Raw genomic sequence first — 11,492 nt, forward strand, 5'->3', positions numbered from 1 at the left:
ACATATATATATATATATATATATATATATATATGTATATGGATACACATACACAATTTTCTGTTTAGGCATGTTAGTATAATGTGTTAGTTTAAGGTTTTCAAACTGACCAGTAGACTGTAAAAGAAAAAGTGTCCAAAAAGGCCGAGAGTGCAGATGAGAAGGTACAGCAGATGAAACAGGAACTCTCTATCCATCACCATCACCCAGTAACCACGGGTAAATGTCCCACGGTTACCCACAAAGCTCAGCATGAACACTATCTTATTACAAACCTGCACAGACACCAAACAAGGTCAGATCGTCAGTACAGACTGACACCATGTAAGATTATTAGTAAAGAAACTGTGTGTACAGTGTATGACTGCATGTGAACTTTTATGCACTCAAAATCTAACCCTCCCATGTGTGTTTGTGTGAGTGTGATCTTACATTAAAAGCTCCCAGGAGTGCCAGCATATGCTGCAGCCCGACTGAGAAGCCCAGCTGCAGAACACAGCAGATGACCAGCACTCGCACTGCGTTCGGCCTTGGTGACATCAACACAAATCCCAACGAGCCCAACAAACACACCCACAGCAACAGAGAAAGAGAAGGGTCCAGTGAACCTGAAACACACACAAAGCACATGTAAGGTATATATGTTCACACACAGGTCAGGGATATTGTAGAAGGAAAGGCAGACTTGTGAAAACAGTACAGAGGGGAACTCACTTTCACTCACTCCGTCCAGAGGGTAAAAGAACGCCACCAACAGATTAATGAGAACAGCCAGGTTAAAAGACACATTACTCCAGAACGACATGTTCCGGCTACACCAGTACAACACTGGCTGTGCTGAAAACAGAAAAAGAGAGATACATTTCAGAAATGATGATAAAGTAAGTTGTACAATTTAATTTTAAAGGGTTAGTTCACCCAAAAATTTAAATTAGCCCATTAATTACTCCCCCTCAAGTCATCCTAGGTGTATATGACTTTCTTCTTTCAGACGAATCCAGTCGACGTTATATTAAAAATTGTCTTTGATCTTTTAAGCTGTTTAATGCCACTCAGTGGGTGTTGCATGCATCAGTCCAAAAGAAGTTAAATAAAAAGCGCCCATCCATAAAAAAAACCGTCTCACACGGCTCCGGGGGGGGGGTGAACAAAGGCCTCCTGTAGCGAATCGATGCGTTTTTGTAAGAAAAATATCCATATTCAAAACTTAATAATCACTTTAATGTAGCTTGCAGAAGTGATGAATGCGGAAACGCAGGAGAGAGATCAAAACAAAACAACGGTCACTAATTAGAAGTACAAAACGAGGATTTGTAAAGAAGAATGCCGGAGGATTTCGATATAAGCCAAGAGGAGACTGGTTTTCCTTTGCTAAAGTAAGGAAACTTTGCTTCCTTTGCTCCCGTTAACAAATGTTGGTTTTCACGAGACTCACCGGCGCATGCGCAACACGGAACTCATATGTCATCTGCCCGGAGCTGCTTCCGCGTACAACTGTTGGTGCAAGCTACATTAAAGTGATTATTACGTTTTGAATATGGATATTTTTCTTACAAAAACGCATCGATTAGCAACAGGAGGCCTTTGTTCACCCCTGGAACCGTGTGAGAAACTTTTTTTTATGGATGGGCACTTTTTATTTAACTTCTTTTGAACTGATGCATGCAACACCCGCTGAGTGGCCTTAAACAGCTTGAAAGATCAAAGACAATTTTTAATATCACTCCGACTGGATTCGTCTGAAAGTAAAAAGTCATATACACCTAGGATGACTTGAGGGTGAGTAATTTGTGGGCTAATTTTCATTTTTGGGTGAACTAACCCTTTGAATGAATAATTTTCAAACACCAGAATCAAACACCAGAGAATGAACATACAAACAAAAACACACATTTACCTCTTAGTTTTTTCTGCCACCTCATTTCGTTGAAGAGGTCGTCTGCGTGCAGGAAGAAGTCATTTATTTTACTGCCCTGTTCATCTCTCTCTGTACCATAGTACACACGCAGCTTGGACTCATTTGTGAGAAAAGAGCAGATATTTGGTACGGGAAACACAATCTGTTCCATAGTGCGATCCTGGCGTACTATCTGTGTATACACACACACACACATACAAGAGCATGAGATGGTATTTTAAAAACAATAAAAAAACGTGTTTCAAGATTTGTTAAAAGTGTTTGTGTGTGTTACCTCTATCTGTGCGGTGTGTTCCGTGTAATACTCTAGGGCCTGGTCCTCCCCACCTGGTTTCAGTAGTATTTGCAACTCCTTATTGTGACGTGACAGCTGAAATAGCAGGTTAAATCAGATCACACTACAGATTTAATGAATTGCTCTTAGATAAAGAGATATACATTTGGTGTTGTGGTTGGCCACAGTCTAATTAAACTATTCTGATACAGGGCCCAAAACTGGCACTTGCCCACTGCCAAAAGTAAAAATTGGCTTTGGTAATTAAATAAAATTCAGCCAGTAACACAGAATGATAATCTAATGTTCTCTGTGATGTGCAAAATATAGATCTGTTGTGGGTTGCTTCATTTGCCACAGAGTGAAATTTACCATTTATCACAAAATAGTTTCACAGCTGGAAATATTTATGGACAACAAATGTTCTCCTTATACAATACACTGGCATGTACAGAAAGGAGTGTGAGTGTGTACCTGATGTGCAAGGATATAGATGTTGTGTCCAACATTGCGAGGTGATGCAGCATGGTCCTCTCCATTCTCCAGTTCCTCATCCTCAAACTCTGCTTCACCCTGCTGGTAGGCCATTTTCATCACCTCCACCTTAAGCATAAACACACACAGCTGGGGTTATGCAGATGTTGTAGCCAAAGAAAGTTCATGTTTATGGTTTACTATCTGTCAATACAGAATGACTCCAAGATTCAGTTAAAGCAATGAGTGAACCAGGATGTACTGAGATGATAACTAACACACTCACTAGTTCTTTTGGTCTCATGTTATACAGGATTCTTTCTGCATTCTCGCTGTCATGACGGCTCTCCATGATGGCCAGCAGTAGCTTAGATGCATTATTCTAAGCAAAAAGGACAAATAATGCAACATGAAATTTAATTGACCACATTATTAAATAATACGACTGTGATGTGATTGTCACTGTATCTCACATCATTTGCATCTAAACAAAAAATGACTGATCATCTTGATTACATTTTCACTTATTTTTCACTCTGTCCAACTTCAAATGAACTTAAATATAACATTGTCATGTTAACATAAAATGTTCTGTAGACTTTATAGCAGTGGTTTTCAAACAGGAGCTGCATGATGTGTTCAAAATATTTAAAATAAGACAAAAAATGCTAAAACAGCTAAAAATCAATATGTAAGCTGATATCCTGTTTCTTATTTTAATGAATTATAGAGAATATGATAGTGATTTCTAGTTGTGAAAAAGTCATGGAAATGACTAAAATCTTAAGTCATGGAAATTCTTATAATGAATATACATTTATCTAGTTACATCAAGATGAAAAATCTTTTAGTGGGTAGAAGTAGCTATTTGTGAGTAAAAAGTAATTTTTTAAATCCTGTAATCACAAACTAGAAGACTAGAAAAGTAATGTAAATCCATCAGTAATCTAAACCCAGAATAACACCCAATTATTGAAACTGGAATTAAATTAGTTATAATTTAATTATTTTATTATAATATCTAGATTTTGTAAATAAGTTTAAAAATGACCAACTTTGTCATCACAGTAGAACAGGGGTGCCTAACCCTGCTCCTGGCGATCGACTCTCCTGCAAAGTTCAGCTCCAACCCTAATCAAACACACCTGAAGCAACTAATTAGGGTATTCAGGATCACTTAAAAATTAAAGGCAGGTGTCTTTGATTAGAGTTGGAGCTAAACTTTGCAGGACAGTCGATCGCCAGGAGCAGGGTTGGGCACCCCTGCAGTTGAAGTACCAGAAGTCAAAAAGGTTGAGAACCACTGCTTTATAGGACTTGAGGCCTGGCCTTTGCACAGTCAAATTTGATGTTACCATGAAATGAGAAGGTTGTTACTTTGTCAATTATAAGTAAAGTGATGTACCTTTAGTTCTAGAACCAGATCCATCCTCTTTCTGCCCAGTGGATTAATATCATTCAGAATTAATGCAATGATGATGTCAATGCCATTAGACTCATGGGTGGCAATGCAATTCTGCGAAAAAAATGCATAACATAACACATTCAATGTGGGAAAAATATTTATGAGTAATGGAAAGATTATAAGTGCAAAAAAAACAAAACAGGAAAAATAAAGGAAAACCATGATTGTGTTAATATTTGTGTACTTGCCTGGTTATCATGGCAGGGCCCTTGACAGTATTCAGTGAGACTCTCTACAGTCTGATTAATGAGAGCCACATTATGCTGGTTGATATATAGTCCTAACAGCCCCAGGCCTCCTGTTGTGCTGCCACAAATACAGTCCAGGAACTGCAGGGTCTCACACACCAGGTTATAGTTGTTCTTGTTGTTCTGACAGCGCAGAAAATTCTGCAGGGAAAAAAGAAAGTTCTAAACATATATGATAAATAAAACCAAACCAAACCAGTATATTAGCTCATAAACAAGACCCCATGACATGACACAATACTGATACTGTCAAAGTTTGAGACCCAACCTGAAATCGAACCTAAAGTTGACTTCCTTCCGGCTCAGGTCTGATAGTGAACCTCTAATCAGGCCAGAATAACAAAAAAAGCTATAAATGTAACAGATGGAGAGGCAGACAATCACACACACATAGACACACCTGCAGGTCTCGATTATGGTTCTCACACAGCAGTTGTAGGAAGCGCAGGATTGGTTGCATGATAAGAATGACAGGGCTCATCTCGCCTTGCTCTGTTCCTTTATCTCCACCCCCTTTGTCTCCATCAGCAGTGCCATAAGCCTCCTCAGGATCAGCATCTCGTCGATATGAACCGTAGGCCTTCTTAGTCACAACAGATGCCTCCAACAACTGCTCACGGGTATCATCAGTCACCACGACACCTGAATTTTTTTCTGGAGAGTAAGAAATACATTTAAAAAAAAATGTATAATCTCATAGTGGCATATCTTCTCATAAAATGATATATCAAACTTTATAATATTATGCAGTGACCTCAACAAGTATTTGGACATTAAACCATGAATATCATTGTATCAAACCAAGTGGTATTTATTGCAAAGAAAGATAGCATATGATGAATGATAAAGTATTGACAAACCGAACCTCTCCCACGTTGTGGCGTATCTTTGTCTGGTGTGTTGTCATCACGCCGCTTGTTGCCTAGGTCACTGGTGTTGACGGTAACAGTGGCTTTGATCTCCAACTGAGCTGCTTTCATTCTATCATAAAACACCCTGAAAAACTTTTCGGAATTTTTGTCTTCCGTTAAACGTTTGAAGAAGGAATGCTGCAACGAGATAAGAATACAAACAAAAATCTATCATTATGTTTATTTGTTATGTTTTATGGAGAACTAATGTAGTTTGAGAGACGAATGGAGCTCAAGCGTAGTTCAGGCAGACCACGGTGTGACAGCCAGCATCAGCTGACTCACAGCTGATTGTAGCTCCTCCCACTACAATTAAATAAGATATATAAGTTCATCTGCACCCACATTTGCCCTAGTCTGACGCATAGACATGTGCTTACCCTCCTCCATCCCCAACTCCTCCTTATACAGACAAGATCACTAGCGTCTTGTCCATGGAAATCATCTATCAGCTAATCGTTGCTTAATCTTGTCCAGTCTCATTTATCATATCTGTTGCATATAAAAATTCTGGTAATTGCATTAATCTGCACCCACATTTGCCCTAGTCTGACGCATAGACATGTGCTTACCCTCCTCCATCCCCAACTCCTCCTTATACAGACAAGATCACTAGCGTCTTGTCCATGGAAATAATCTATCAGCTAATCGTTGCTTAATCTTGTCCAGTCTCATTTATCATATCTGTTGCATATAAAAATTCTGGTAATTGCATTAGGCTTCGGGGGTTTCAAACCTCAGTGAGGTTTGCTTGTGGACAGCTCAGAATCTGAATTTTATTTCAGGATTCTTTGATGAATAAGTTCAAAAGAACAGAATTTATTTGAAATAGAATATCTTTAGTAACACCATAAAAGTCTTTACTGTCACTTTTGATCAATGTAATGCATCCTTGCTGAATGAACATTAATTTCTTTCAAAAAAAGAAATGACTAACCCCAATTTTTAAACTGTAGTGAATATTAAATAACTTATTACCACAACATAATAATTCTATCGCTTTATCATTTCACTGACAGGCCTTTCTGACCTGTATGATGGTGTTCCCGCCCTCCAACAGTGCAATAGCCAATAGGATGCTTTCGTGGAAGACACGGTCACTGGTAGCATTCATAATAAGATCAATGACAAGGTCAGACGCCCCTTCACGGTCCAGATGGCACTGCACCTCCATCAATGACATCTCAGCCCTGCTCAAACCCCCTAAAGTCATACAAACACAAAAAAACAAATGTTCATTTATATCACAAATGTTCCCAGAAGCTACAGTGAAAAATGAACCCACCAGGCTGGCTCTTGATTGGTCCTGCAGGTGTCAGCGTGGAGTTACTGAAGGAGGTCAGACTTTCTCTCCGCCCACCACTCCTGAAACCATAGTAACGATTGACCAGCAGCTGCCGAAGGGCCTCCCCCTGTGATGAGTATGAGAGTGTGTGTTTCAATGTGCATCTGATTTTTGGAAGCTTTTTTCTTTGCCATTGTTGCTTTGGCTTGTGCATCGCATGGCTGTAAAGCAGTATTCTTTGGAACAACGTATCATAAATGGGAATAAATATAAAAGGAAAAGTTATAGTTGAACCAGGGCAGCTGAGAGGTACAGATGTGTGGTTGGAAAGCAGGGTTAGGTGAAGTTAGTGACCTACCCTCCTCCGATCCTCCAGCTGTTTGGGTGGCAGACTCACATCCACCACCTGAGTGAGTGAGCAGAGTGGACAACAGAACACTAACACAGAGTTAGTAGAGTATCATCATGCAATAATCTCCAGCTCTATCCTAGCAGCATGCTTGGTGTTACAATAATATCAGTGGACAAAATGACTAAAATTATGTGTTTGGCTCATAGTAAACTAGTTAGTTATGCTATGGAAGTGACTTATGTAAGCAAATCCTTATATACATTAGGATTAAACAGAACAGAATGTAAAAAAAAAGTGTAGAAAGGTGAACAGAATAAGTAGAAGATGAGAATGTTATGGTCAGAATAAAAGGTCTGTAACATAACAGTTAATATCCAAACTGTCCAAATATTCAGTTATTACCCAAATAGTTTGTAAATATTGAGCTACACTCAAAAGATTGTTTCTAAATCTTTCAGAACAATCTTTAATTTTGCTATAACATCATACTGTATTAAAAGCACTATTAAAGCACCACAGAATGGTTTAAAGAACAAATTCTTGTGTGTTTCTTATTGAAACAGGAATTTAAAATAGGGCATATGCATTGAAGGGCTTGCACTTTTTATAAATACTTTTTTCTCTCTCACCACAGCTTGGCAAAATCATGACTTGCTACTTTTTAGTTGTAAAAAGGTGTTTTAGGGGAAACACCAATCCACAACAGATCAACATCCATATCACATCTAACAAAATATGTGTACTTAGGTCAAATTTCCTATTCCGATTCTCAAAGATAGAAGAAGAAAGTAGAGAAAAAGAAGGTGTATAAACAAGGGGAAGATGGGATGAATGACAAAAAGAGGACAACCTCAGTGACATCCATCTCATCATCAAATCCCAGTAGCTGAAAAAGAGGAGCGAAGAACAGGGTTAATGAAAGAGTGGACATACTTCAAATTAAGCCAGTAACTATTAGTGATCTGAGTGTTAACAGGAAGACATAACAGAGGAAATGTGATCATCAACACAAACTTCATCAAAGGTGCTCTTACTGGACTTGCATTTGTGATTAAGATCACACATGCAGACACTACAAATAAAGACAGTACGTGTAGAGGACAATACAATCAACCTCTCACAACACCTAAGATGTTTTGCTATCACATCTGTATATATATTTTTTTGTAATCAGAGATAAAAACACTTCTGTTAGACCTTTTATTAATGTTTTTTTGTGGTAAATACCTTCTCTCCATATCCTCTGTCTTTAGTCATCATCTCTCTGAGTGTCTGCAGAACTTTGATACAAAGCCTCTCCTCATTTTCCTCTAGAAGTTGCTTGGTATGTTTTATCAATCTGTACAAAAAGCAGATAAAAGTGTACTAGTGTAATATAATATTGTACAATAATAAATTATATTTGAGATATATATATATATATATATATATTTTTTTTTTTTTTTTGAAGATACTGCAGGGTCATTTTTGAGACAACAAGAGTTCACCATACTTGCAGATGAAGCCTCCACTCTCACACTTGCGGTGGGCTTCAGTGTGCTCTGGGAATAGCAGTTCTGGACGATGGAGAACATCCACCAATACAGACAGCTCAGCCTGAACCAGAGGCCTCAACCGCTCCTCCAATGCAGACACTATATCCTACAGACACACATAAACACATGCAAAATCATACATTCACCACACACCCTAACAAAGTAAGACACTGAGGCAAAACAATTGAATGCAGGTTTAATGATAGGAACTATAGAAAAGACATTGGTGAATACTGACATGACATCATTGGCTCTCTTCTTGTGAGCTGCCTCGCTGCCTACCTAGGCAGCATCGTTCTAGGGTCTCATTCTAACCGTAATTGAACCTCACAAGTAAATAATTTGAAATGCTCTACATAGGCAATACCTCCATACGCCACAGAAATAGCACTTACGCATGGGAGGCCCGACTCACAACTGATTTTAATAGAGGTAACATCTTTTTAATATAACTGCACAATATTCTAATAAGCATAAAAACACATTTAACACAGATATTTAAAGAATATTTTTAATGGATATTTGAAACATTTTAGTACTGAATAAAATTTGTTTATTAAAAATCAATTACCTAACTGAAATGCATTCTGGGACTGCATTCTCCATGAAAGGATACATGCAATACTGCCTTAGAATTTGGCTGAAATGATACTGTTTCTTTAGGCGGCTCATTAGGTCTTGAAAACAGAGCCAAAATCACTCACTCACCTGGAGTCTTTCAATAATGTTGCGGTAGTCTCGGCAGGTGGTCAGAACAGAATCTCTTCGTGTAGCGTTCCGGACGGACTGTCTCCAGCTGAGGGCTGTTTTCTGCACTATGTTGTTGGACTTCATGAACAGATTATTCACCTGACAGTCCAGATCCACAGGAATGGCAATGGCCCTGCCTTTAGCTGCACAATAATAAACAGACAAAGACACATACATTCAGGGTTATGCATTTACGCATGAAAAACAAGCAAGGAGGCTCAAAATATACATATTTTATATCGAAATCTATATGAAAACCTTTATTATTTTTTGCTATTCCGTTTGGTGCCACTGGTGGTGCAGGGAACTTTGAGTAAAAAAGGTTGAGAACCACTTTTCTAGGAACTTTTCTATCACCAGTTTTAAGATTATAATGTTATTATACAATACAATTATACAACTGAAACTAGCATTATGAAAGTTAAAAACAGCTGGTGGAAATGATGCTCTTACCCACGTCACTCAGCACTTTGATGCAGGCTTCCACATTGCCCTTCTGACTTGGGAGCAGCCAGTTGCAGTGATACACACGGAAAACTCCCTGCAGCAGCTGCACAAACACTGGCTGCCGGGTCTGAGACACACAGAGAGAGATGTCACATCTACAGATGGTCTAAATGATGCTGAGGTGTACTGGGCTGCTGGAAGACACCGTGTGTTACCTGCAAACTTGTGCTCTGGTCTGAGAACGGTGAGCTGAAGAAGGTGGTGATGATGCTCATGATGGTCTCAGTAACGTAGCACTCCAGAACTGTGTCAGCATGCTTACGGTCACTCATGTTATTGCACACCTACAGGAAGCCATGTTGAATGTCTAAACATCGATACCATAATGTGAGTAAACCTGTGAGTGTTTGTTTAGCCTTACTCTGCAGATGTCCACCAGGAAATCATCAAAAAGTTTCCACATGTGATTGCTGGTGTAGATCTCCTTCATCTCAACCTCAGTATCCACATAGCAGTGATTCAGGAAGTTCACATAGGCCATCTTCACCTACATATGAAGTACTACATTCACATACTAAAAGGTTGCATACAGATGGCTTTTCAACAACCTAAATCTAAAAGTATGCAACACATTGACAAACACAGACAAACACTTTGGGATTTATTCCCTTGGCGTACACACCTCGGGAATGCAGTCCTCATGAGTGACCACACGTACAATATCATCGAGAGGGAGCAGGGAGTTGCATTTGATCTCAGTGTAGACGTTCTTCCCTTCAGTGCACACAGCCAGCAACTCCACTAAGTGAATATGATACCTGCAAGAGTCAGTAAAACCAAATCTAATACTTATAATGGCAAACATTGAACATTTAAACTCAAAGAACATACACTTATAAACTTTGTATGATTTTGTAAAACGTATGATTTTATGTAAAAATAAATGACAAATTCCACCCCAGTGCAACACACATAACACATGGGACCCTGGACCACAAAACCAGTCTTAAGTTGCTGGGGTATATTTTTAGCAAACATTGTATGGATCAAGTAAAGATCATGTTCCATGAAGATATTTTGTAAATTTCCTACCGTAAATATATCAAAACTTAATTTTGATTAGTAATATGCATTGCTAAGAACTTAATTTGGACAACTTTAAAGGCGATTTTCTCAGTATTTAGATTTTTTTGCACCCTCAGATTCCAGATTTTCAAATAGCTGTATCTCGGCCAGATATTATCCTATCCTAACAAACCACACATCAATGGAAAGCTTATTTATTCAGCTTTCAGATGGTGTATAAATCTCAGATGGTGTATAAATCTAAGACTGGTTTTGTGGTCCAGGGTCACACACACACACACACACACACACACACACACACACACCTTAATTTGGACAACTTTAAAGGCGATTTTCTCAGTATTTAGATTTTTTTGCACCCTCAGATTCCAGATTTTCAAATAGCTGTATCTCGGCCAGATATTATCCTATCCTAACAAACCACACATCAATGGAAAGCTTATTTATTCAGCTTTCAGATGGTGTATAAATCTCAGATGGTGTATAAATCTAAGACTGGTTTTGTGGTCCAGGGTCACACACACACACACACACACACACACACACACACACACACACACACACACACACATATATATATATATATATATATATAGTAAAACTATATTGTGTGTAGTGCATAAAGAATATTTATGCATATATTCCCTTATGACTGGTTTTGTGGTCCAGGGTCACATATAATGACACATGAAAGAAGAAAAAAAATGAATATAAGAAAAAATATATATTTTACACACACATATATAT

At 38.4% G+C, this 11,492-nt stretch overlaps 1 protein-coding gene across 1 annotated transcript in view; it reads right to left on the reverse strand.

Annotated features, from left to right (window-relative positions):
* LOC107582692 (inositol 1,4,5-trisphosphate receptor type 1-like) overlaps positions 1-11,492 on the reverse strand; it is a 42,357-nt gene that overhangs the window by 7,001 nt on the left and 23,864 nt on the right. Inside the window, exons 34-55 of the mRNA XM_016268619.1 lie at positions 10,342-10,477; positions 10,081-10,206; positions 9,875-10,003; positions 9,666-9,786; positions 9,171-9,355; positions 8,420-8,568; positions 8,155-8,266; positions 7,778-7,813; positions 6,934-6,981; positions 6,576-6,702; positions 6,321-6,493; positions 5,245-5,428; positions 4,780-5,033; positions 4,320-4,520; positions 4,072-4,182; positions 2,953-3,048; positions 2,667-2,795; positions 2,193-2,288; positions 1,898-2,090; positions 715-837; positions 433-608; positions 111-275 (exon numbers count right to left, since the gene is read on the reverse strand). Coding sequence (XP_016124105.1) covers positions 111-275; positions 433-608; positions 715-837; positions 1,898-2,090; positions 2,193-2,288; positions 2,667-2,795; positions 2,953-3,048; positions 4,072-4,182; positions 4,320-4,520; positions 4,780-5,033; positions 5,245-5,428; positions 6,321-6,493; positions 6,576-6,702; positions 6,934-6,981; positions 7,778-7,813; positions 8,155-8,266; positions 8,420-8,568; positions 9,171-9,355; positions 9,666-9,786; positions 9,875-10,003; positions 10,081-10,206; positions 10,342-10,477 — 3,070 coding nt within the window. The remainder of the gene's footprint in view (positions 1-110; positions 276-432; positions 609-714; positions 838-1,897; positions 2,091-2,192; positions 2,289-2,666; positions 2,796-2,952; positions 3,049-4,071; positions 4,183-4,319; positions 4,521-4,779; positions 5,034-5,244; positions 5,429-6,320; positions 6,494-6,575; positions 6,703-6,933; positions 6,982-7,777; positions 7,814-8,154; positions 8,267-8,419; positions 8,569-9,170; positions 9,356-9,665; positions 9,787-9,874; positions 10,004-10,080; positions 10,207-10,341; positions 10,478-11,492) is intronic.

This window comes from Sinocyclocheilus grahami, unplaced genomic scaffold (assembly GCF_001515645.1).
Source record: "Sinocyclocheilus grahami isolate Dianchi unplaced genomic scaffold, SAMN03320097.WGS_v1.1 scaffold47.1, whole genome shotgun sequence".
Taxonomy (NCBI): domain Eukaryota; kingdom Metazoa; phylum Chordata; class Actinopteri; order Cypriniformes; family Cyprinidae; genus Sinocyclocheilus; species Sinocyclocheilus grahami.